Genomic DNA, 26,634 nt, shown 5'->3' with positions numbered 1-26,634 from the left:
AAATTGTTACCTGTCCAGAGTTTTTGCAACTGGTGGCATATTTAAGATTCTTTCTGTGCAATGGATCTCTTAATCCCTATAATTAATGTGAATTTGCTAGACGTGCTTTGGAGGTATGTTTTTGATGCAAGGAGAGCAAATGTTTTGAGCATTCCAAAAGTGAAGCATTCTAGAATTGTGGAAAATGCAGTGTTTCTCACAAATGGCCCTTGCATTCCTGCTGTTATAATTGTGTGGAATCATAATTTATTATATCTACCCCACCCATCAGGTTGGGTTTTCCCCTCCACTCTGGGTGGCTTTCAACAGAACGTTAAAAACAGAATAAAACTTCAAACTTTAAAAACTTCCCTGAACAGGGCTGCCTTCAGATGTCTTTTAAAAAGAAGATAGCTGCTTATTTCTTTCACATCTGAAGGTAAGGCGTTCCACAGGGCGGGCGCCACTACCAAGAAGGCCCTCTGCCTGGTTCCCTGTAACTTGGCTTCTCGCAGGGAGTGAACCACCAGAAAGCCCTCAGAGCTGGACCTCAGCGTCCGGGCAAAACGATGGGGGTGGAGACGCTCCTTCAGGTATACTGGGCTGAGGCCATTTAGGACTTTAAAGGTCAGCACCAACACTTTGAATTGTGCTTGGAAACGTACTGGGAGCCAATGTAGGTCTTTCAGGACCGGTGTTATATGGTCTCGGTGGCCACTCCCAGTCATCAGTCTAGCTGCCGCATTCTGAATAAATTGCATGGATGTCACAGGTGCTCTTGGGGTGAGATTATTGGCAGGCAGCCCAGCTACGCTGTCATTCCTGCATCATTTAACACATTTTGCACATTTTCTAGAAGCTAAGCACTTCTTCTGAACTGGAGTTAGGACTGGCAGCCTTTTAAACAAAACGGGGGGGGGGGGGGAAATGACCACATATTGGTTCCACCGCCCCCAGTTAATATATATTACATACCGTAAATACAGCATATTTGTTAGATTGGGACATACAGGAATAACACACACAGGATGAAATGCAGTAGGCAGGAAATTTTTCCTCTAAAATACCTTACATTTTAAAAGAAAAGCGTGGATGGAAGAAAAGGTGTCCATCTTCTAGCTAAACAGAATTTGGTAGTATATTGTGCTCTAAATTCTTCCCTCAACAGCAATGCCTGTGAACCTTACTTTCCAGCTGTGTTCTCCTAAGTAGTAATAGATTAACAGGAGGGAGTGTTGCTAGGCGATTTGAGGAGTAGCCAAGAATTTTATGTTTTAATGGGGCCAAAGGAAAGTTACCAGACCAAATTAGTTTTCAGAGGGCAAATTAAGTTGGGTGATTGGGGAGGGGGCTGCTGGGACCTTACTTGCCAAGCTGCCCCAGTAGGAGGCTATAGTTGATTCAGTAGATAAAAGTTCATGCATTTTGTAACAAGAATATTTCATTGTGACTGAGATGTCCCATCTACTTTCAGTTGTTCTTCGATGGCGAAAACGACTGGGTAGTAATTGCTTTTGAATGCTGTCCCGTAGTTAGCAAAGATGTGAAAGTCAGATTCGAATCTTCTTCATCTGTAAGTAAATGAACTGTGGATCTTTTGTATTTCTCTCACACAGCAGTTGTGTCCTCTGTAGCCATTGCTGACCCATCTCAAACACAAGGTTCGCTTCGTTAAACACACCTTCTGGCCTTTATTTCAGATATTTAAATCCTGCTTTAACATTCAGAATTATAAAAGTGGATAGGGAATTGTTGGGTTTTTATAACCTGCCTTTTGACCCCGTGGAATCTAAATCCTGAAAACTATGATGAAACTAAAGACGCAGGAACACCTCGAGAAATGGAATGTGACTTGTGATATTTCAGAAAGTAAAGGAGGTGTTGTTGAAGGGAAGATTTGATTTATTCCCAGTTTATTGTGGAAACAAAACAACTAATACAGTGGTACCTTGGGTTAAGTACTTAATTCGTTCCAGAAGTCCATTCTTAACCTGAAACTGTTCTTAACCTGAAGCACCACTTTAGCTAATGGGGCCTCCTGCTGCTGCTATGCCGCTGGAGCACGATTTCTGTTCTCATCCTGAAGCAAAGTTCTTAACCCGAGGTACTATTTCTGGGTTAGCGGAGCCTGTAACCTGAAGCATATGTAACCTGAGGTAACACTGTATTGGAAACTAGCTTGACACAGAAAAGGCCCAGTCATAGGTATCAGAGGATGAGTTATTTGGCAGATGCAATGACAAGCACCAAATATAATAAATCACATTAAATCTTAAATTAAACAGCTGATGTAGTGGCTCCGAGTGAAGTCTGTCTCCCTGGTCTGAATATTGTATGTAGCATGAATTCACAATGAAAACTTAGGTGACATAGGCTGTACTCTGCGCTTAGAGAGAACTGCCTTCTGGGATGTGTTGTGATTGTGACAGGGGTAATGCACATGACACATTTTGAACATGGGAAAGCACTATACAAAGGTTAGTAGGTATTAAACATTCTGTCTTTTTGCCTTTTAAAATACAGGCTATACCAAAAGGCTACGATGACTGCGCTTTCTTCTTTTGGTTCCATACAGCCTTTGTAGAGGACAACAGGTAAGCTGTAGTGACCGACATCAGAGGCCTGTGACAAAAAGCTAAGATGCCCTCAAACTTTGGCTGGCTTGGGAACCAGAGTGTGACAAACTTTTATCTGTGTGAAGAAATGGGCCCAATACAAGTCTCTGTTTGCTTTCTTACATGGGACTGCGATATATTTTTAAAAGGTAAACAACCAACCCTTTCCCCTCACATGACCCCACAGAAGAAAGTAGAGCCTGTCATTTGCTACTGGGGACTTGCCTTGAGCCTAGCTCTTCAGAAAGATACAGGCTAAAAAATACTGTCTCTGCTTTGTTGGGGAAGAGGGCATGAGTTCAAGTCTCTGAAGGTTTTTCTTACATTGAAATGCACTGTTGGGCAAGTCTCCAATAAAGGAAGTTGGATGAGTGAAGAACTGAGAAATCCATTTCCTTTCAGGGATGGAGGCCTCATTGCTCACTACTGGAGCATTGCTGCTGATAAACACGATGTAGGAGAAATTAAAGATTAAGCAGCCATGTTGCTACTTTTAAGTAGCAGGAATATGAACACTTGCTCATCTGTCTCCAGGTGCATGTAATCAGACTCGCCCTGTATTGGAAAGGAATCATTATCTACCCCAATTGCAGGCCAGCATGTTATGTAATAGGGACGCGGGTGGCGCTGTGGGTTAAACCACAGAGCCTAGGACTTGCTGATCAGAAGGTTGGCGGTTTGAATCCCTGCGATGGGGTGAGCTCCCGTTGCTCGGTCCCTGCTCCTAACAACCTAGCAGTTCGAAAGCACGTCAAAGTGCAAGTAGATAAATAGGTACTGCTCCGGCGGGAAGGTAAACGGCGTTTCCGTGTGCTGCTCTGGTTCGCCAGAAGCGGTTTACTCATGCTGGCCACATGACCCGGAAGCTGTACGCTGGCTCCCTCAGCCAATAAAGGGAGATGAGCACCGCAACCCCAGAGTCGTCCACGACTGGACCTAATGGTCAGGGGTCCCTTTACCTTTATGTTATGTAATATATGAAGGGACAGAGGGAGTCTACTGAGTCAGAATGCTAGCAGAATTTCACTAGCTTGACAACAAATTAAAAGCCACTATTAACTCATAAAGCAGACTGAGCTGTACATTCTCTTTTTGGGGGTGCAACAAGGGACATCAGAAACAATAGAAATGGCCACAACTTGCACATTTATCTGAGGTCAGGAACAGAAACCATGCAAGCGAATATAAGTGGTATTTGCTATTGCTGTTCTTAGTCGACAAATGTTATTTTCTGCATGGTTTGGGATGTGTCCCTTTCATTGACATTGATCACAGAATTCATTACATTGGTTTTGGCCACAGTGGAGAGAGTGAGGTGAGCTATAAAGGTAAACTATAGCATAACGGAATGGAATGGAAGCAATTATGGTGAGAAATGGAGGACAGAACAGCAATGGCTGCCTCACAGCTGCAACTACTACTGTAGCTCATCAACGCTAGGAGAATGACTGAGCACAAGCTTGAGGACAAGTCCCCAGCAAATGGGAGGCAGCCATGATTTTGTGCTAAAAATGGATTGCGGTTAAAACTGGAGATGAAGACAGCATTTACAGATGAAGTACATGCTCCCGTGTTCTGCCAGTAGCTACTTCGTTTTGTATTTCCAGTGTGACTTATTCAGGTGTTCTGTTTCTGTGTTGGATCAACATGCTAGGGGTTGGTGGCAAGGATGTGCTATCACGTCCCATGAGTTGGGAATGGTAACTTCGGCAAGAGGCAGCCATAGGTTCTACGTGAGGTGTGGAACCCCAAGTTCTCCAGGGTTCTGAATGGTGTGGGGAGCTCCTCCACCATAGGTTGATCAAACGCAGAAGGAAAATACTTGAACATGTGCCATTCCCTGCGCATGGATTTACATGCTCTTCATTAATGCTTCCCTCCCCAGGCTTTACCTTTCTAGAAATGAAATTGATAACCTACACAAGCCGAGGATGTGGAAGACTTTCAGGGAAGACTTTGCTGTGGAGCTGCACTTTGGTGAATGCTAATCAGAAGTGAACAGTGGCAAGTTTTAAAACAAAGAGTTCCTATTCTATTTCCTTCCCAGGATCATGATGCTCTGCTACCCCTATGGTATTGCCTTCTAAATCTCATTTGTGTCTGTATAGGACATTGCAGAACTGAATATTGAACACAGAGCTTGCCTAGCTATTTTGTGTGTATTGCTTATGATTAAAACAATTGATTTTGTCAGCTTGTTTGTGTCTCTATGTGAAAAACAAGTTTCCAGTGTTTCAAACTCTACCCACCCCCTTCCCATCTTCTCAGGTGGCTGATCTCAGTACAAACTCTGTGGTATGTGGACAGTGCATGGTCTTCTTCTGAATGAGACCATTAGACGTTGCTTCGGTCACCAAGACCTGACTAGCTATGTTAAGATTCTCCCATTTAATCCTAGCAGCAATTTTCATTTAATCAAACTGAGCATTTATAAGAGGGATGGGGAGTCTGCAGCTCGCTGGATATTTTTGGCACTCTCAATTCCCATAATTCCTAACCCAATGGCTGTGATCGCTGGGGTTAGTCATAGCTGGGAATGCAATATCCCAGCATTGTGAAAAGAATGCTTTTAGTGCCCTTTTTCTGCTGATGTGGCGTGGATGTTCCTGGACCTGGGAGGCTCGTAATACAGCAGACTTTATATTGTTATACTGACCACTTCACTTGCACAGCAGACTCCCTTCCTGGACTTGTTATTTGGAACTGGAAGTTGCTCAGCCTTGCTGTAAGCTACTTGCACAGAGGTTTGGCTCAGGGACTTGACTTCAGCAATTTGATATTTTTATTATTACTACAGGTTACCTCTAAAGCCTAGGGACGCGGGTGGCGTTGTGGGTTAAACCACAGAGCCTAGGACTTACCGATCAAAAGGTCAGCGGTTCAAATCCCCGCAATGGGGTGAGCTCCCGTTGCTCGGTCCCTGCTCCTAACAACCTAGCAGTTTGAAAGCACGTCAAAGTGCAAGTAGATAAATAGGTACGGCTCTGGCGGGAAGGTAAACGGCGTTTCCGTGTGCTGCTCTGGTTCGCCCGAAGTGGCTTAGTCATGCTGGCCACATGACCCAGAAGCTGTACGCCGGCTCCCTCGGCCAGTAAAGCGAGATGAGCGCCGCAACCCCAGAATCGGCCACGACTGGACCTAATGGTCAGGGGTCCCTTTACCTTTACCTCTAAAGCAGAGATGGTAGCCTGCTAGATTACGTTGCAACTGCAAGTCCCGTGAGTCCAGCAATAATGAATGTGACTAGTGTTGTGGCTCTGAAGCTATTGTTTGACGGCAGGTTCCCGATCCCTGATTTAATGGCGCAGAATACAACCCAGTCATCCTACCCAACCCATTGCAAAAGCTGTCAAATTGGAATGTTCTGCCCTCTTCCATGAAGAGGCTCATGGAACCAACTAGATTCCCGAATTCTAGACCTTACGTGGGATTAGAGTTGACCTGAAGGATAGCAAATTTGAGGGGGGGTTTGGACAGTACTAAGTGGGCTCCGGTTTACAGCAGCTTAAAGATAAAGGGACCCCTGACCGTTAGGTCCAGTTGCGGACGACTCTGTGGTTGCAGCGATCATCTCGCTCTATAAGCTGAGGGAACCAGCGTTTGTATGCTGACAGCTTCCGGGTCATGTGGCCAGCATGACTAAGCCGCTTATGGCGAACCAGAGCAATGCACGGAAACACCGTTTACCTTCCCACTGGAGTGGTACCCATTTATCTACTTGCACTTTGACGTGCTTTCGAACTGCTAGGTGGGCAGGAGCTGGGACTGAACAACGGGAGCTCACCCTGTCGTGGGGATTCGAACTGCTAACCTTCCGATCGGCAAGCCCAAGGCTCAGTGGTTTAGACCACAGCACCACCCGTATCCCTTTACAGCAGTTTAGGCCATATTAAATTTGCTGTCTTTAAAAAGACATAAACCTTCTCTGCCACTTTTACACACCAGTAATTCTCCCTTATTTTGTTTCTTCCGAAAGGAAAAGGCAATATTACTTTTAAGATATTCTGAGAAGTGTGCACACAAAAGATGGAGCAAAACTGCTCTGTAAAACTCTGTAGCGAAACAGAAAACTCAGATGTGAATATAAGCTACTGCACTTAACTGCAAGATTCATTTTCTTGATTTCTCTAGCAACGTAAGAGCAGTGACATTGGGGTGGCATATATGGGGCAGTTTGTGCTTCCATGAATTAACTACTGTTTAGTGCCGGTTTATGGGGACGTGGGTGGCGCCGTGGTCTAAACCACTGAGCCTCTTGGGCTTGCCAGCCGGAAGGCTGGCAGTTTGAATCCATGCGATGGGGTGAGCTCCCATTGCTCAGGCTCCCTAGCCTGAAAAGTGAGTACCCCATAGTCACCTTTGACTGGACTCAGTGGCGTAGCGTGGGTTGTCAGCACCCGGGGCAAGGCAAGTAATTTGTGCCCCCTAACCCGTGGATTTGCGCCCCCTAACCCTAACCCCCAGATGTTGCGCCCGGTGCGGCCGGCCCCCCCTGCACCCCCCACGCTACGCCACTGACTGGACTTAACCATTCAGGTGTCCTTTACCTTTTTGCTTTTACCTTTCCTTTTAGTGCTGGTGAGTCAAACAAACGGGCCAAGCCAGTTGTATAGAATTCTTAACGTTGTTTGGCTTCCCAACAGATTAAGTCTGGACAGCTGTTTCTCTGCTCTTAAGGCATGGAAGTTACTATAACCTGACAGAATTAAATGTGTTACTTTAACATGCTTTTTTTATTTTTAAAAAAGCACTGCTTGTATAGCTCTTGTATTAGTTGACCATGCAAGCTCTCTTAAGAGATCTTATTATCTGCAGTTGTCTAGGCATTGAACGCAAGTAACCACACAAAGTTTAGAAAAAACCCCCAACATATTTATTTAAAACATGATACTTTAAAAAATAAAACCAGAATCTTTAAAACTTGATTTTTTTTTTGTTCTTGCAGCAGCTCTCGTGACCTATAAAGGTTTCCAATGATTTCAAGTCTACAATAAAAAATATTACACATCAAACTGGTTCATCATCAGTTTCCGACTGTATTCATAGGCAAGGAACAATGCACCATTGGCTGGGAAAGCTCGAATCATCGTAGGTTTCAGTCCCGAATACAAGGCAAAGACACCTGTCAATAAGAGTTAAAGTGTTAACAAACCTGCTGCTTGGAACTGGTCCCCCTCCCATTTCTTAAAAGCTTAGGTGCAACTATAGCATTTTTAAAAACGTGGAATAATGGCATTATTTATATACAGAATAGTATAAACTACCCATGACCTTGAGATTAAGAGTCTCATGCTCTACTGCCTTAGCTATCCCAAATGGGCTTACATACTGCTATTCAGAGTAAATCCATTGAAATTAATGGACCCAAGTTAGTTGTAGCCATTAATTTCACTGGGTCTACTTTGAGTAAAAGTTAGTTGCATGCAACCCATATTGCTTAATACCAAAATGGGATTCATTTATGGTGAGGATTGCCGTAACACAGGCACAGGCAAACTCAGCCCTCCAGCTGTTTTGGGACTACAACTCCCATCATCCCTAGCTAACAGGACCAGTGGACAGGGATGGTGGGAGCTGTAGTCCCAAAACATCTGGAGGGCCGAGTTTGCCTATGCCTGCCTTAGCAGGAATTAGAGGCAGAGATAATAGAATAGTAGATTATATACACACACACACACACACACACACACACACACACACACACACACAAACAAACAAACAAACATATAAAGGCTATGGAACACAAGACATTTAGTTCTAGGTATAGTCCACAATTTGTGTCAGTACAGATTCCTTGATATTCCCCGTCCCATAGCCCTGGTTGCGGTTTCATTTTCTAACCTTCTTTCCGGAGCACACTTGCGAAGGTTACCATGAAGCCTGCCTGTTTTCCAGCCATGGAAAGAACCTGAATTCTAGATTTGACGCAGTCAATGGGATATACAGCAATCCAGAGACACATGCCACCGAAACCGCCGCTGATCATCAGTGCCACAGGACCTACAAAACCAAGCAGAGGTGGCCTAAGACGTCTCGGCATCTGAAGCAAAACATCCATCCGTTTCCCTCACTCTAGTAGTGTAAAAACAAATTCTACACACACACAAACACAGAGGGATTGGGCCACGACATGCACAAACACTACAAGATGCATTAAATCTCCGAGGGAAGGTCAGCAGGCAGATATACCGTATTTTTCACTCTATTGGACGCACCGGACCATAGGAGGGGGAGAACAGGAAAAAAATTTTTTTCCTTGTTCTCCCCCTCTAAAACAAGGTGCGTTCTGTGCATTCAAGGTGCGTTCACCCAAACGTTCACCCAAACAACCTTTGGGTTCCTTTCAACCTGCTCTTTGGAGCTGGCGTGGGGGGGGGAGCACTGCTTTCCCCCTCTGCCAGCCCCAAAGACCAGGTGGTGGAACAGCAGGAAGGCAGCGCTCAGCCTCCCCGCTGTCCCCCGAGCTTGTGGGGCTGGTGGTGGGGAGAAACGCTGCTTTCCCCACCACCAGCCTCCAAACCAGGTCGGGTTTGGAGGCTGCTATCCGCAAGCCTTGGGAGCCCGGCGGGAGTTCCCACCAGGCTCCCAAGGCTTACGGATATCTGCCCGAAGCCCGGGGTGCGCTGCGCAGTGATCCCCGGGCTTTGGGATGCAGGCTGCTATCCGCAAGCCTTCGGAGCGCCCGCCACACTCCGAAGGCTTGCGGATAGCTTCCTGAAGCCTGGAGAGTGAGAGGGGTCGGTGCGCACTGACCCCTCTCGCTCTCCAGGCTTCAGCGAAAGCCTGCATTCGCTCCATAGGACACACACACATTTCCCCTTCATTTTTGGAGGGGGAAAAGTGTGCCCTATAGGGCGAAAAATACGGTAGATTGGACACATGGGGGGTTAATTTTAATCGTATGATACCTGTCTTTCCATTCCTACTTCATTGTCCCTTTGGCCTTTCTTGGGATGTGCTCTCAGTTGAGCCTCTGTGTGTGCTGCTAGCCAGCTGTTGAGATAATTGCTGTATTGCAGGGAATGAGGACAACACTTGCCACTCTCAAATGCTCTTTATTTGGGGCAGGTGAGACCAAATGCAAAACTGAGGAGGATGTGGCAGTGTCAAAGAGCAGGTGTAGAATTCATCTCTACAACCATAATATACGTAGAATGTGCATCCTCTTAACACCCCATCACTAGTGCTACATGTAAAAATATATTCCAGCAATCCAGTTTCATAAGAAATTGTCCAATTATCAATCAGTGTATTTTGAAACAAAATGGCTGACTGCAGAACCAAGTCGATGCACTTCATTAACATTCGTTTATGGGAGGATTGGAAAAGTTTCATTCCCAACATTAGAAACACTGTAAAAAACCCTATGGAAGATTGCTCTATCAGAACTATTTAGACTCATTTAAACACCCTTAATAAGTCAACCAACATACCTAATTCCTCTTTTGGCCTTCCAAATGCGAAAAACGTTCGGCTCAGTTCATAGCCTCCGAAGAACAAAAAATAGCCTGGGATTTCGCGCAGCAAAGTGCTGGACCAGCCACGGTAGAATCCAAAGGGACCGTCCTTTTTCAGAACACCTTTCACTACTGACCAAACTGTACTAAGAGAGGAACAAGACTGTCAGAACAGTTACGTAAACAGAAACTGACTGTGTGAATTAATTATTTTTTGAAAAAGTGGGGCCATTTGCTCAAGGCCTTGTACACACAAGGCTGGCAGAAGCACAATTAGGAACGTCAAGCTCCTGTCCTAGAACATGGTGAAATAATGAAATAGTCACAGAACATTAAATCGGAGGCTTTCGTTCCTCAAGAATCAAGTCCAGCTTCATCAGTGGTTTTGTACGATTTAGACATGCAAATGTCCAGTCACTGGTTATCTCAGATGAAAATTTTCATCTTGAGTTGCCAAAGCACTTGTAAGATATGCCGGCAGCCAGTGCAGCTTGAAAAGGGTGAATATGCTCCCATGGCAGAGACCCCGTGAGGAGCCTCGCTGCAGCATTCTGCACCCGCTGGAGTTTCTGGGACAGCTTCAAGGGCAGCCCCGCATAGAGCAAATTACAGTAGTCAAGCCTGGAGGTGACCGTCGCATGGATCACTGTGGCCAGGTTGGGGCAGGACTATCCGGCTCAGCCAGGACTGCTCTGTGCATTGTTGCAACCTTTATTGTAGCAACGTTATGCCCTGGCATATATTTGCAAAAAACCCAGGAGGGGGAAAAAGGCTCCTACCTTGAGGGGAAAGTGCTACTGGAAGGGCTGGGGATAAGAAGGTGCAAGGCCTGAGATGAATTGGGCCAAAGCATATGCAAGGCTGGATATTAAGAGGGGGAAGAATCAACACGAGTCTTTGAGGCAGGCCCAATGGAAGCAGCAGCTTGCAGGAACAGGAAGGGCACCATGTCTACAAGCAGGGGACATCTTGTCAGTACAAAGGATTAGCTGTCAGAACGGGCGTAGACTGCTGGCTAAGAAACAGCGCTACAAACCAGTATGTCTCTGGTTTAATCTAGCCTCTCCCACGAACTTGCTAGGCAAGTAGCCACACTTATCCTGAACCTACCCATCTGAAAACATGAGAGGGATGAGAATACGGACATAGTTGTAAGGGCAATGCATGTGAAACAGTCTGAATGCTCAAAAGGAGTGTGCAGAAATGTTAAGCATTACTGTTAATGGCTTTGGGGCATGCGCACCTAATAGATTTTGCTGAGTACAGCACAAAGCATTGTTCTGGACAGGAGCTTCTAAACCAGGGGTTGGCAAAGTTTTTGTGTCTTGGGCCGGTTCACAGTCCCGCAGACGCCACAGTGGGCCAGAGTGTGCGCGCGCACAGCCACTATTTCCGGCAAAGCTGTCAACTTACAGATTTGAAAATAAGGGACCAGCAGCCTCAAAAATAAGGGATCAGCAGCCAAAATAAGGGATTTTCCAAGCACAGGCATGTTCAACTTCTGAGCCCCTCCGAGCCAAAGACAGAAAGCCCAGCCAGCAGCCAAACGAAGCCTCAAAGAAAACCACCGTCACCTCTCCGCTGGGAAGCGCTGAGCAAAGGCGAGTCCCCAGGCAACACGGCCGATTTGATTGGCACAAGGCATGCAAGCTCCACCCCCCCAGTCATTCTTAGACTCCTTATTGGGTGAGCAACGCAGCCAAGCAACACAGTTGGAGCCCCCCTCTTCCCTGGCCAGCAGGGAGGAAGGGAGAGGAGCTGCTTCCTTTGAAACCCGAGAAATTTAAGGGACATCATCAATAAGGGACAGCAGCGGGACACGGCACTGGGATAAGGGACTTTCCTGCCAAATAAGGGACGGTTGACAGCTATGATTTCCGGAGGAGGTTTGTGCAGCTTCTCATTGGCTGCAGGAGCTTCCTGCGGCCAATGGGAAGCCGGCCAGCATTGCGGAAGGTAGTCCCTGCTCTGCACAATGCCGGTTTAGCGTGGCACATGGGAGCCAACCGACCGAGCGGGCAGTGGGGGTCTATAGGTCGGTTAAACGACCCACATGGGCTGCTTATAATAATAATAATAATTTAATAATAATTTATTATTTATACCCCGCCCATCTGGCTGAGTTTCCCCAGCCACTCTGGGTGGCTCCCAATCAGTGTTAAAAACAGTACAGCATTACATATTAAAAACTTCCCTGAACAGGGCTGCCTTAAGATGTCTTCTGAATGTCAGGTAATTCTTTATCTCTTTGACATCTGATGGGAGGGCGTTCCACAGGGCGGGCACCACTACCGAGAAGGCCCTCTGTCTGGTTCCCTGTAGCCTCACTTCTCGCAATGAGGGAACTGCCAGAAGGCCCTCGGTGCTGGATCTCAGTGTCTGGGCTGAACGATGGGGGTGGAGACGCTCCTTCAGGTATACAGGACCGAGGCCGTTTAGGGCTTTAAAGGTCAGCGCCAACACTTTGAATCATGCTCGGAAACGTACTGGGAGCCAATGCAGATCTCTCAGAACCGGTGTTATGTGGTCCCGGCGGCCACTCCCAGTCACCAGTCTAGCTGCTGCATTCTGGATTAATTGCAGTTTCCGGGTCACCTTCAAAGGTAGCCCCACGTAGAGCGCGTTGCAGTAGTCCAAGCAAGAGATAACCAGAGCATGCACCACTCTGGCGAGACAGTCCGCAGGCAGATAGGGTCTCAGCCTACGTACCAGATGGAGCTGGTAAACAGCTGCCCTGGACACAGATTTGACCTGCGCCTCCGTGGACAGCTGTGAGTCCAAAATGACTCCCAGGCTGCGTACCTGGTCCTTCAGGAGCTCAGTTACCCCATTCAGGACCAGGGAATCCTCCACACCTGCCCGCCTCCTGTCCCCCAAAACAGTACTTCTGTCTTGTCAGGATTCAACCTCAATCTGTTAGCCGCCATCCAACCTCCAACCGCTTATGGCCGATGGGCCTTAGGTTGCTGACCCCTGTTCTAAACAATACTTACTTGTGTCCGTGCACGATCTTCCCAGATAACTGCATTTCGTGCATGGCCTGCAGGCGACACTTCACAAGTTCTGTGGGACAGAGGACCAGGGTGGCAAAGGCAGAAGCAAAGGAGCCAGCAGCAGCATTTTGAAGGTCGCTGCAAGAAAGACAAATTGCATTTGGCACACGGGAGTCAGAAGCTTTGACTTGCAACACAACGGTGGCCATGCAGAGTTCCCGTTCTCCTTGCAGAGGAGCACCTTAGCACAACAGAGTGGTCCCACACAGAGAAGCAGGGGACATTGTTAGTACAAGGATCAGAGCATCTGGCTTCGTTCAGAATCAGGATAGGAAGAGATGTACTGAATCAAGTAGTTCATCCCAGCTGTCAGGCAGGATATGGTATATACATCAATAGGAGTATAGCATCTAGATCAAGGGAAGTAATAGTGCCACAGTATTCTGCTCTGGTCAGACCTCACCTGGAGTACTGTGTCCAGTTCTGGGCACCACAGTTCAAGAAGGACACTGACAAACTGGAACGTGTCCAGAGGAAGGCAACCAAAATGGTCAAAGGCCTGGAAACGATGCCTTATGAGGAACGGCTAAGGGAGCTGGGCATGTTTAGCCTGGAGAAGAGGAGGTTGAGGGGTGATATGATAGCCATGTTCAAATATATCAAAGGATGTCACATAGAGGAGGGAGAAAGGTTGTTTTCTGCTGCTCCAGAGAAGCGGACACGGAGCAATGGATCCAAACTACAAGAAAGAAGATTCCACCTAAACATTAGGAAGAACTTCCTGACAGTAAGAGCTGTTCGACAGTGGAATTTGCTGCCAAGGAGTGTGGTGGAGTCTCCTTCTTTGGAGGTCTTTAAGCAGAGGCTTGACAACCATATGTCAGGAGTGCTCTGATGGTGTTTCCTGCTTGACAGGGGGTTGGACTCGATGGCCCTTGTGGTCTCTTCCAACTCTATGATTCTATGATTCTAACCGAAGTATCACTGGTTGACGCCTTTCCTATCAAACTCCTCTAGCAAACTTGTAAGGAATATCCCAGCCACAAGACGCAACTTATTCCATAAAGCTACAATGGGGTGATTCCAACTAAGACTCAAAACAGATCTACTAAAATGAATGGACCGAAATTAGTCATTTCCATTAGTTTCAGTGGGTCCACTCTGACAAACATTGGATACAACTCAATTATCTTAAAATTTCATTTACATCCTCTCTCCTTTAATTGTCCTTTCTCTGTTAAACATGTTTGAGAAGAGAATCACATACAGTTAATATATTTCTTCATATGGTGTATGCTGATGTTGCTTTTGTTTTTCCATAAATGTTCTGTTATATAAAATATTAATGTATTATATGATTCCCGCCCCCTTTCCCTTATGCATTGTAGTTTAAAAAATAAATAAAATAATCAAGTCATATATTGTGCAGCTAGTAAAAGGACTGTGCTCCTAGCCCTGCCTGTTTTGATACTTATTTTTAGCATCTCCTAGTGACAAGAAGGGACGCGGTTGGCGCTGTGGGTTAAACCACAGAGCCTAGGATTTGCTGATCAGTAGGTCGGCGGTCGAATCCCCACAACGGGGTGAGCTCCCATTGCTTGGTCCCAGCTCCTGCCAACCTAGCAGTTCGAAAGCAAGTAGATAAATAGGTACCGCTCCGGTGGGAAGGTAAACAATGTTTCCGTGCACTGCTCTGGTTTACCAGAAGCGGCTTAGTCATGCTGGCAAGTAGATAAATAGGTACCGCTCCAGCGGGAAGGTAAATGGCGCTGCTCTTAGTCATGCTGGCCACATGACCCAGAAGCTGTACGCCAGCTCCCTCGGCCAATAAAGCAAGATGAGCGCTGCAACCCCTGACCATTAGGTCACGACTGGACCTAATGGTCAGGGGTCTCTTTACCTTTAGTGACAAGAATGGTATATGAGGGAATAGGAAAGTCGGTCACCAACCTCAACTCAGCTTTCCTGTCTAGTCCAACGATTCTCCTCACAATGTTTTGGCAAAAGCCGTAACACATGAAGAGCACTGCGTTTTCAGCAATGTTAGCGACCAGAGCCGGGGTGGTGCCTTTGTAGAAGCCTCGAAACCCCACTTGCTTGTAAGTCTTCACAAAACAGTCCACAAGCCCTCGGTACATGGCAGGGAATGTCTGCATTTTCACCTTGGCGGTATCGAAAGGCTGGCCAGTAATCACACAGGCAGTGCCTCCTGCACACACAAAAAAACAATCATTTGCAAACATGAGAAGTCTCCCTGCGACGATACAAATTTAATCTCTTCACACACCAATGCCCCTTATTAAAATATGGATTAAGGTTTTAAATAGGTTTCCTTAAGGAAGATATTGTTTCAGCTATATTTTGTAAACCATCCTGGAATCTTAACAGAGGAAGGGCAGTTTAAAAAAACAACAACGAAACAAAACAAATAAAGCAAAATGAAACGAGTTTCTGAGAGAGCTAAAATTATGATTGAGAAAAAGCGATGTGGCATGCTTAAAAGTAGCAACTGCTAGAATGAATAGGCACTGCAGTGCACTACAGTGGTACCTTGGGTTACATACGCTTCAGGTTACATACGCTTCAGGTTACATACGCTTCAGGTTACATACGCTTCAGGTTACAGACTCCGCTAACCCAGAAATATTACCTCGGGTTAAGAACTTTGCTTCAGGATGAGAACAGAAATCATGCTCCGGCGGCAGCAGGAGGCCCCATTAGCTAAAGTGGTGCTTCAGGTTAAGAACAGTTTCAGGTTAAGTACGGACCTCCGGAACGAATTAAGTACTTAACCCGAGGTACCACTGTACTTCATTCCACAGAATACTACCAGTTAATTTCCTTTCAGTACAAATGCATGTGCTGCAAAGCTGTAATATCAAGAGCCAGAATGACTTGAGTCCAACAGAACAGTGGTACCTCGGTTCTTGAACGAAATCCGTTCCAGAAGCCCGCTCGGCTTCCGAAACATTTGAAAACTGAGGTACGGCTTCCCATGGGTTGCAAGAGCTTCTTGCACTCAGCGGAAGCCCCATCGCACGTTCGGGTTGCAAAAATTATTCGAAAACGGAAGCATTTCAGCTTTCGAGAACTGAAATGTACAACGGAGGCATTTGGGAACCGAGGTTCCATTGTAGTTAAATAGCCACATCCTCTCTGAACTACTGTGCTTCAGTAGGTGGGGGAGAGGGATGGGATAGACTCACAATTAGGCCCTGAGCTCCTTGGAAAAACGATGGGACACGTTTATGAAATGTAATATAATAACAACCTGATATTATGATGCTTCTTCTGAACACTGTTTGCAAAAAGAGTGGGCAGCAACAGCCTGACTTTTTCCTAATCCTCATCCCCCCCCCTTCCAGTGCGCAGTGTGCACACACTTTGGTGCAAAATGCCTTGTTGTTGTTGTTGTTTAGTCGTTTAGTCGTGTCCGACTCTTCGTGACCCCCTGGACCAGAGCACGCCAGGCACTTCTGTCTTCCACTGCCTCCCACAGTTTGGTCAGACTCATGTTTGTAGCTTCGAGAACACTATCCAACCATCTCATCCTCTATCGTCCCCTTCCCCTTGTGCCCTCCATCTTTCCCAACATCAGGGTCTTTTCCAGGGAGTCTTCTCTTCTCATGAGGTGGCCAAAGTACTGGAGCCTCAGCTTCACGATCTGTCCTTCCAGTGAGCACTGAGGGCTAGTTTCCTTAAGAATGGAGAGGTTTGATCTTCTTGCAGTCGATGGGACTCTCAAGAGTCTCCTCCAGCACCATAATTCAAAAGCATCAATTCTTTGGCGATCAGCCTTCTTTATGGTCCAGCTCTCACTTCCGTACATCACGACTGGGAAAACCACAGCTTTAACTATACGGACCTTTGTTGGCAAGGTGACGTCTCTACTTCTCAAGATGCTGTCTAGGCCTGTCATTGCCCTTCTCCCAAGAAGCAGGCGTCTTTTAATTTCGTGGCTGCTGTCACCCTCTGCAGTGATCATGGAGCCCAACAAAGTAAAATCTCTCACTGCCTCCATTTCTTCCCCTTCTATTTGCCAGGAGGTGATGGGACCAGTGGCCATGATCTTCGGTTTTTTTGATGTTGAGCTTCAGACCATATTTTGCGCTCTCCTCTTTCACCCTCAATAAAAGGTTCTTTAATTCATCCTCACTTTCTGCCATCAAGGTTGTGTCATCTGCATAGAGACCTATATTGTGGAGGCACAGTCTCCCTAAGGCCCAAGGCCCAGAGTGGCTGAATTTGGAGAAAATAGTGCTGGCTTCACTCCTGGCCCATGAAACCATGCTCCCCCAAGCCGGCCCACACAAAAAGCTTGATCCCCACACCCTAAACAAATCCATGCCTCATGGAGGCTCCCCAGAGCAAAGCTATGTACCCAACCCAAAATAAGTGTTTGTCCTGTAGTCAGTGGCGGAACATAGGCCCACGCTGCCCAAGGGTGGTGCACTTCGGGGGGGGGGCGCTCGGGTGCCTGGAGCGTAGTGAGTGCCCTGCCACCAGGGATGGAGCAAACCGTCTATGGGGCCAGAGCAAGCCGCCCATGGCGGACATTCGGCAAACCGCCCGCAACTCCCAAGCCTCCCCCAAGCTGTCAAAATGAAGGGGGAAGGGGGAAATACCGCCGGCAAAGCAGCGCAGCTCTCCCCTTTCCCCAACGGCTCGGGGGAAGCTTGGGAGTTGTGGGCGCACCGAATGTCGCCCGCCTCAGTGAGGGCACCTGGGACGGTCCGCCCACCTTCCTAGGCCCCTGCCTGAAGTCACAGCTTTTGGCAGCCATTCTGAACTTGGAGAGCTGTTGAGCAGCTAGCAATTGTGAAAAGCAACCGTGCCCAACTTATTGCTAGAACAGTTGCCTCTTTTTTTTGCTAGGAGAGGGAAGATACAACAACAAAAGCGACAGCAGCAGGTTTGATGTTTTGGCTGACTTTCAAAGAAAAATTAACAGCTGTTCTTGTGAAACAATGCTATTACCTTTAAAAAAACCCCTGTGATTTATTTTATCCTCACCACAGCACTGTGAAGGAGGTTAGCCTGACAGTAACTCAACATCATCTAAAAAGCTACATGGCTTAGTGATGATTTGAACCCGGGTCTTGAAGCTCCTAGTCTGGCACTCAACTGGGTTCCTGACTGGAGATGCCTGCAATTACAGTGGGCAGGCAGTGGGAGAAACTTTTATATAAAACAAATCACTTTTATATAAAATAAAATACACCCTGATGAAATAAAAAACCAGTAAGATGCTATTTACACAGGAGTACTCTTGGAATATTTGTCTGCAGACCAATAGGAGGTCAACTGACTGGTGTACTAATCCTGTACTGGTTCAATAACGTGAAACACAGAAAACAAATTTATCTCGTCTCTGGTTGCCTTTATTGCTCAACTTTTATTTGTGACGTATTTTGAAATGTTCATGAAAGCTAACACTAAATGAATTCAGAGCCACAGCTGGAAAACTATTAAGACAGAGACGTTTACACTTTTACCTTTCAGCAACAGCCAAGATTTCACTGAAGGAAAGCATCACAACAGAAGCTGGTGATGCATGGTGAAGTCAACATGTTCTCTCCCTCAGGACCCACATTGCTGTCACCTGGAGAAGGGCTATCAGTTTCTAAAGGATCTTGCGAAAATAGGATTTCCTCAGACTTACCTACAGCCCCTGCCGTGAGGTCAATGGCAGCTTGGATGACAGGGTTGGTTTTCATGTTTCCCACTGGTTTTGTGGTGGCTCTAAATCATCAGGTTTGCTGCAGCCCACAGGGAGATGTGATGGGTACCTCTAAAAGGGTGGAAAGAAGAAAATGATTGTGCTTGCACATTGAACAACATCAAATGAAAGAATGAAAGGATTAACGAACATAAAACAAGATTTGAGTATGATATAGTTTTAGATTTTAGACTTACAGTTATGAGAAAAATGAAGTACACCCTCTTTGAATTCTGTAGTTTTACACATCAGGACATAATAACAATAAATTTGTTCCTTAGCAGCTCTCAAAACTTTATCCAGTTGTCATCCCCATACATTTACGCCTGTAATGAGTGTGTGTACATACTTACACAAATTATTGTATGCATGGATATGACATTTTAAAATACATTAAGATTCAGGGACCAGGAGAAGGCTGTAAGAATGTATAGTCCTTTTATTAAATAAACAATCTAGGTAGATTGGGAACATTACAGACAAAAAGCACACTATAAAAGGGAAGCATTTAGCACACACTAAACTGTGCTGCAGTAACATTATCCTATAATCCCATGTGTTTCCCCCAATCCCTTGAATTCCTAATACAACCTACTTAAACACAAGTACTAAGTCATGCTGGTTCTGCAAGAATTGCCAAAATCAAATCATTCAGACAAAGCCATATTAAAAAGTACAATGGGGAACATTTTCATGCATCAACTGTTTCAACCCTTACCAAAGTGAGCCTGCAAAACAAAAGAACAAAACTTGAACATCCTTTCCAGTAACGCCACAGGCGGGGAACAGCTTTTTATATAAAAAAGAGATTGTTGTACAATCCTTAAGCATTCAATATTTTTTTTATATTTTTTTAATCCCCCATCAAAACCAGGACTGGAGTGCCAGGACTGGAGTGCCCTATGTCTGGATGCAAAGGGGAAGCTCATGTAGTCAATTAACCACTTTGTTTTTTTTATTTTATTATGTTATTGTTTTTTATTATTAACAAATAAACCACTTATACTGTCACAAAAAAACTGATTTCTAGCCTCTCTCCCAGTTTCGGAAGTTGCTGCCATTCCAACAGAAAAACAACTCAGCCATCTCTTTAGAGGGGATGGGAATCTTACTACTGTACTGTAATCTCAATGAACTACCAAAACCAAAAAGATATGGAATCTATCTATATCTCCTATATCTATGGGTGGATTTGAACTAGTGAAAAGCACTTTTTGCTGATGTAAGTAAGATGACACACCCAATTTTCAGTGATCTCCCCTATCTATCACTCTCATGCCGAACTTCCCATAGGCATCTGGTTGGACGTAGAAATAGTTAAAAATGATTACCAAGTGCTTGCAGATACAGTGGTACCTCGGGTTACATACGCTTCAGGTTACAGACTCTGCTAACCCAGAAATATTACCTCGGGTTAAGAACTTTGCTTCAGGATGAGAACAGAAATTGTGCTCCGGCGGTGCGGCGGCAGGAGGCCCCATTAGCTAAAGTGGTGCTTCAGGTTAAGAACAGTTTCAGGTTAAGTACAGTCCTCCGGAACGAATTAAGTACTTAACCCGAGGTACCACTGTATATTTTAATATCATTATTTAACATTATAACTGTTTAGCATTGCCAGAAGGTCAAACTGAAATCCCTTGGTTTCCCTAGAGCGCTTATCTTCATCCAATGCAGACTTGCCAAGCCCATAACAGCAGATGAGAATCCCTCACACCCAAAAAACCACATTTTTAAGACCCGTCACACCGGAGAAATTTGCAGGAAATGAAGTTGCATCCCCTAAAATGACACGCCTGCTGCTGCCAAAGCAAGGGCACCGGGCAAGTTCTGGGGCCTTGCGAGGCGCAGAGGGGGCTTCGGGATTGCGCACGGGCGGAAAATGCGCGCCCGGCCTGGGCTCTCGCCACAGCTGCTCTCCAAGGGGCGCCCGGCTGGTGCGCCACGTGGGCGCCTGTTGCTGCAGCAGCGCGCCCACCTCGCCGCCTTACCTGCAGCCGCTGCGCCTCGCCACCGGCTCGCCCGCATCGCCTGCCCCGGACCCCTCGGGTTGCCCTCCGAGGATCCTTTATAAAGCAGCCGGCTTTGGAGGCGCGCGCCCGGCAAAAAGAGCAGCAGCAGGAGGAGGAGGAGCCGCTGCTGCGCGGCCTGGGAAGCGGAACCCGACGCCCGCCCCGCCAGGGGGCGAAGCTGGCCGGCGGCTCCGCGGACGCCCGGGAGGCGGGAACGAAGGCGGGCGGGGAAAGAGGCCTTCGAGTCTGCCCTCCAAGCGATGGCCCCCCCATAACCTCTCCACTCTGTATACACATATATGTGTATATATGTATATATTTAAATTTTCTGATTTACAATCTAAAGTACTCATTTTTACCTCCTTAAGATATCAGTGACTTCCCTTCTTCACTTCCCATGGTTCATTTTACACACCATAAATCCCTGAACATTTTACAAAAACTATACCATTTAGTATTCCCTTATTACATCCAACAGAACTTCTAGTCTATACAGTTCAAGATCACATACAGTTAATATATTTCTTCATATGGTGTATGCTGATGTCGCTTTTGTTTTTCCATAAATGTCCTGTTTTATAAAATATTAATGTATTATATGATTCCCGCCCCCTTTCCCTTATGCATTGTAGTTTAAAAAATAAATAAAATAATCAAGTCATATATTGTGCAGCTAGTAAAAGGACTGTGCTCCTAGCCCTGCCTGTTTTGATACTTATTTTTAGCATCTCCTAGTGACAAGAAGGGACGCGGTTGGTGCTGTGGGATTTGCCGATCAGAAGGTCGGCGGTCGAATCCCCACAACGGGGTGAGCTCCCATTGCTTGGTCCCAGCTCCTGCCAACCTAGCAGTTCGAAAGCACGTCAAGTGCAAGTAGATTAATAGGTGGGAAGGTAAACAATGTTTCCGTGCACTGCTCTGGTTTACCAGAAGCGGCTTAGTCATGGTGGCAAGTAGATAAATAGGTACCGCTCCGGCAGGAAGCTGGCCGGCGGCTCCGTGGACACCCGGGAGGCGAGAACGAAGGCGGACGCCCAGGCGGGCTGAGAAAGAGGCCTTCGAGTCTGCCCTCCAAGCGATGGCACCCCCCATAACCTCTCCACTGTGTGTGTGTGTGTATACACACACATATATGTGTATATATGTATATATTTAAATTTTCTGATTTACAATTTAAAGTACTCATTTTTACAACCTTAAGATATCAGTGGCTTCCCTTCTTAATCGTGATTCAACAAGACTAGGCTTTTGTCCTTCAGGAGAAACATTAAAATACACTTGATCTGACTTTTAAATGATCTTTTATTGCTTTCCAGAAAATAGAACAATGAAAACAGTAAAATAAAATAAAAAATCCACCCTCAAGGAATAGGGCAAGAGTAGTCCCAGCATTCGTCCTAAAAATCCATGCAGTTACCTCTATACTGCTAAACTTTTATATGACTATGCCCACAGTGCACCAGTCAGATTTGGTTGGTGTTTAGGACAGTTCCCCTAGCTTATACTGCCACTAAAACATTATTAATTATTTGTATCTTTGGCAACTCTTTTAAAAGGAAAGCTACCCAGAAAAAATCTTGGCCTGTTGTTACCATGCTTTCTTGACGGCTGGCTCCTAGCTTTATAATCCCCCCACACCTGTGCTTAATTTTGTGCTTTACTGAATTTTGGCCAGGCTTCTTCGTTCCCTGGCCCTCATTCCCAAAAGTGTGCTGGTCAACTCTACAAAGTGGACCTTTATCACTTTTCCTCCTCATATCTGGTTATTTTTGTGCAGCCTCCAGGTGTCAAAAATTGCCTTCGGTTGGGATATTTATTTGGTTTGATGCAAACTGGAAGAAGCAGTGACAGGCAGAAAGGAGGGGTGTTGCATTTTTCACCATGATCAGGATATGCAAATAATCCTTCCCTAAGGTAAAGGGACCCCTGACCATTAGGTCCAGTTGTGACCGACTCTGGGGTTGTGACGCTCATCTCACTTTATTGGCCGAGGGAGCCGGTGTACAGCTTCCGGGCCATGTGGCCAGCATGATTAAGCCGCTTCTGGCGAACCAGAGCAGCGCACGGAAATGCCGTTTACCTTCCCGACAGAGCGGTACCTATTTATCTACTTGCACTTTGACGTCCTTTCGAACTGCTAGGTTGGCAGGAGCAGGGATCGAGCAATGGGAGCTCACCCCGTGGCAGAGATTCAAACCGCCGACCTTTTGATCAGCAAGTCCTAGGCTCTGTGGTTTAACCCACCCATGTCCCTGTTTACCCACCCATGTCCCTGTAATCCTTCCCTACCTGCCTCAAAAAAAACCCACGAAACTTTTTATGCAGGTTTTCTTTTCTTTCTTTCTTTTTCCTCACAAAAGAATCCCACTTTTTTATTGGTAAAATATTGATAAGCGCAGAGAAAACAGAAAAAAGAATAGAAAAGGGATATACCAATGTGGAAGGGGGGGATAGAATAAAGCCATACCATTAGCAAATACAAGTTCATACAATGAGGTTTCTAAGATAAAATAAGTGGTTTTGTTTTTTTACATTGAAAAAACCGTACAGAGTTTGTGAAATTTGCCAGAATATATTTTTAAAGTAAAAAGTCACAAGCAAGGACTTTGCAGGTCAGAGGTTGAACAGATAATTTGGGGTGAGGGTGGGGTGAAAAGCGTGAAAAAACTTTTACTGTCAAGTATCCTCTACCGGAGAGCATGAAGAACAGGGTGCATTACATAGAAGGACAAAGAAAGAGTGATTTAATCACAGGTTCTGGAAACTTGGATGGGTGAGAAATGAGAAGAGGCGAAAGGCAAAAGAACACTTGTTTGGTCACGTTAAAAAAATTGCGTTTAGTAATGAGCCACCATGGCTCTTCTATTTAAAGTTTTATGTACTATGGCCTACCTGCCTGGATCGTTTTTCTTTTTCTTAAAAAATGTTAACATATCCAGATTCTTTCTAAGTTTTTGACTTGGCGGTGGTTGCTGTTAGGAGACAGATTTCCCTCCAAGCAATGAAGATGCCATCTTATTCTCCAAGGAGAGAATAGTTAATGGCTTCCCAGTAGGAAAAGCCACCAATTCTTCAAAGAAAACAGAACCTTTTTATTAGGTAAAAGGTAAAGGGACCCCTGACCATTAGGTCCAGTCGTGGCCGACTCTGGGGTTGCGGCGCTCATCTTGCTTTACTGGCCGAGGGAGCCGGCGTACAGCTTCCGGGTCATGTGGCCAGCAGGACTAAGCCGCTTCTGGCGAACCAGAGCAGTGCACGGAAACGCCGTTTACCTTCCTGCCAGAGCGGTACCTATTTATCTACTTGCACTTGACATGCTTTCGAACTGCTAGGTTGGCAGGAGCAGGGACCGAGGAACGGGAGCTCATCCAGTCGTGGGGATTCGAACTGCGACCTTCTGATCAGCAAGTCCTAGGCTCTGTGGTTTAACCCACAGCTCCACCCTCATCCCCCCAACCCCCCGCTATATTTGCCCAGTTTGGAGACAAGCCAAAGAGAGAAGTTATTTGATCCAAGACTAGGAGACATCACCTTCTCAAAGGTTGCTTTGTTTCCTGGCAAATGGGTCTTCAAAAAACACAGAAACCCCCAGCAGTCTCTGAAGTGATGCTGAAAGCATTTTAACAGTCACTCTTCCAAAGTTTAATTGTTTTGTCGTTTTCTAGAGCTGCTGAGGCAATGATGTTCTCCGTTGGATGGCAAGCTGTAGAGATCACAACATCTGAATGCCCTTGCAGCTTCTGTACAATCTCTTTTGTTTGGAGGTTCCAGATGTAAACCAGATTGTCCTCTGAACCAGACACGATCCACTTTCCACCAGTAACGGAGAAGTTGGCAAAGATGCAGTACTTCTCAGTCTTGTGGCCTGTGTAGGTCTTTAGGCACTTTCCTTTGCTGTAGTCCCAAAGCTTAAGAGTGTTGTCCAACGTTGCCGCTAGAATATATTTCCCATTGGGAGAGAACTTCACAAAAGACACAGGGGAGTTGTTATCATCAACCAGTGTTTTCAAACACTGTCCTGATGCTGTATCCCAGATTCGGCAGAGGCCATCATAGCTGCTGGACAGTATCAGGGAGCCATCACGGTTAAAGTGCACTGCTGAAACTGGGTCAGAATGGGCTGGCAAGGTTTTTAGGCACTTCCCGGTTTTGACTTCCCATATCCGCACACTCTCATCAAAGGATCCTGAGACAACGAGGTTGGACTGTGGGTTGAAATTGCAGCAGAAGGCATAGTTGCTGTGCCCCTGCAGGGTTTTCAAACATTTTCCCGAGCTCACATCCCAAATTTTGAGAGTTTTGTCATCTGAGGCAGATACAAGGAGGTTTGAATCAGATGACCAAGCAACATCAGAGATTTCCAGCTTGTGGCCAGATATGGTTTTCTCAAATTTGCCATCATAGGCGCCCCAGATTTTTATAAGCGTATCGGCCGAAGAACTGGCCAGCCACTCCCCATTGGGACTGAATTTCACTGATGAGACAGCTTTTGTGTGTCCTGCCAGCGTGAATTTCAGGTCATAGTTTGGTTTTACAGGGGCAGGCTTGCCCTGATTGGTTGAAGAGGAGGATGTTGATTGTGTTTTGGTTGATTCTGAATCTGGCTTCTCTTCCGTTGCCATGGCTGTGAAAACTAGCATGCCAAGATCTGAGAACTTCACAGGATGGAAGCCAGTTCAAAGGAGGGTGTGTGTCTCCAAGTGGGCTGCGGCAACTTCAGAGCTGCAAATTCTCCACTCAGCTATTAAGCTCACTAGCTGCGACCTGGGGGACCCAGTCACTGCCTCTCAGCCTGTTGTGTACTGAAGTTCTCACCCTGGGCCAGCAGGAGGATACTGTAGATAGTTTTCACTCAAGTCCACATATGCAAATAAGGGATTGACAGTGACATTCAGTGATTGGATAGTTACAGAAAGTGGTTACTGTTGCATTGTAGTGGAGCTCTATATAAGCAGGCTGGCTGGACCCTTCAGTTCAGTTCTGTTCTGGCCTGTGAATAAACAAGAGCTGTTTGAAGAATCGCTGTGTCATCTGATATGTTCACCCACAACTTAACACAGCCTGACCTACGTCACATGGTTGCTGTGCAGATAGAATAGGGAGGTGGGCGGAAAAAACCACATACATCACTTCGAGCTCCCTTAAAAGCACAGCTAGAGGCACCGCTCTCGCCGCCGCCACCTTCACCTCAGCGCTCGGTGAGAAAAGCAGTAGCAGCAGCACCTCACTTGAGGAAGAGGGGATACCCAGGACCTCACGCAGGTGCACTGAACGGACCCAGCTGGGAAAAAGCGACGCACGCTCACGGCACCTGCCCTCGCGGCAGCTCATGGAAAACTGACAGTAGCAGCAGCGGCTTTGTGCAGGTCTTCTGTGTTTATACTAAAGTATGCCTTTAAAGCACATTGCAAACACAGTTTCCTCCCCCCCCCAAATTCTGGGCACTGTAGTTTTTTAAGAGTTACTGCAAATTGTAATTCTGTGAGGGCTAAACTACAGTGCCCAGAATTCTTTGGTGGTGGAGAATGTGCTTTGGATGTGCTTTAAAGGTGTAGTGTGTAGGAAGCAGTTGTGTGACTTCCGTCCCCTGAAATGTCAGGGGGCTTGCCCCGTGGGTTATAATTGTAATGTTCTGGAGAATCTAGATGAGATTCAGAATTTTCACTCCCTTAGGATTTCCCCAAACGTGTGCCACAGCTTTTCCATACTGGTGCAAACCAATTCTATGCTTGCTCACCTGGAGTTCCCACCCATTTCAACAGAACTTTCTCTCAGTCTAAGATCCCAGCCTTATTCTACTGACTTGTCATGGCTTGGCAAATGCGCTCATTGACAGCATGAGCAGGTTTTCTTAGAAGTATG

The 26,634-nt window shown here is 46.1% G+C and overlaps 2 protein-coding genes and 1 pseudogene across 6 annotated transcripts in view; 1 reads left to right on the top strand and 2 right to left on the bottom strand.

The window, feature by feature from the left end:
* LOC309367060 (phosphatidylinositol 3,4,5-trisphosphate 3-phosphatase TPTE2-like) overlaps positions 1-4,779 on the top strand; it is a 31,266-nt gene extending 26,487 nt beyond the window's left edge. For all 4 annotated transcript variants that reach the window (XM_081906332.1, XM_081906331.1, XM_081906329.1 and 1 more), the window contains exons 17-19: positions 1,454-1,552; positions 2,503-2,573; positions 4,480-4,779. In XM_081906332.1, coding sequence (XP_081762458.1) covers positions 1,454-1,552; positions 2,503-2,573; positions 4,480-4,582 — 273 coding nt within the window. In that variant the 3' untranslated portion in view covers positions 4,583-4,779. The remainder of the gene's footprint in view (positions 1-1,453; positions 1,553-2,502; positions 2,574-4,479) is intronic.
* Positions 4,780-7,449: 2,670 nt separating this feature from the next.
* On the bottom strand, positions 7,450-20,912 carry SLC25A15 (solute carrier family 25 member 15). The gene is made up of 7 exons (XM_081906534.1): positions 20,752-20,912; positions 18,707-18,835; positions 14,995-15,253; positions 13,045-13,182; positions 10,028-10,197; positions 8,436-8,594; positions 7,450-7,716 (listed from the first exon to the last, which is right to left on the bottom strand). Exons 2-7 carry the CDS (start codon positions 18,759-18,761, stop codon positions 7,595-7,597), a joined length of 903 nt encoding a protein of 300 aa, XP_081762660.1. The 5' UTR covers positions 18,762-18,835; positions 20,752-20,912; the 3' UTR covers positions 7,450-7,594.
* A 3,478-nt stretch (positions 20,913-24,390) lies between these two features.
* Positions 24,391-25,781, bottom strand: LOC309367149 (WD repeat-containing protein 5 pseudogene; annotated as a pseudogene). Its single transcript has one exon. The product of its transcript is annotated as a WD repeat-containing protein 5 pseudogene (transcript).
* Between the last annotated feature and the right edge of the window lie 853 nt (positions 25,782-26,634).

This window comes from Podarcis melisellensis (assembly GCF_964234715.1).
Source record: "Podarcis melisellensis genome assembly, chromosome: 3".
Taxonomy (NCBI): Eukaryota; Metazoa; Chordata; class Lepidosauria; order Squamata; family Lacertidae; genus Podarcis; species Podarcis melisellensis.
Note: the sequence above shows the minus strand (reverse complement) of the source record. Positions and strands in the feature narration are given on the sequence as shown.

Excerpts from the sequence above, each read along its gene's own strand:
- SLC25A15 (XM_081906534.1), bottom strand. The coding sequence starts at position 18,761 with ATGAAAACCAACCCTGTCATCCAAGCTGCCATTGACCTCACGGCAGGG. Across the intron at positions 13,183-14,994 it reads GACAGGAAAGCTGAGTTGAG|CGACCTTCAAAATGCTGCTG; the intron begins GTTGGTGACCGA and ends TCTTTCTTGCAG. Across the intron at positions 10,198-13,044 it reads AAGATCGTGCACGGACACAA|TACAGTTTGGTCAGTAGTGA; the intron begins GTAAGTATTGTT and ends TTCCTCTCTTAG.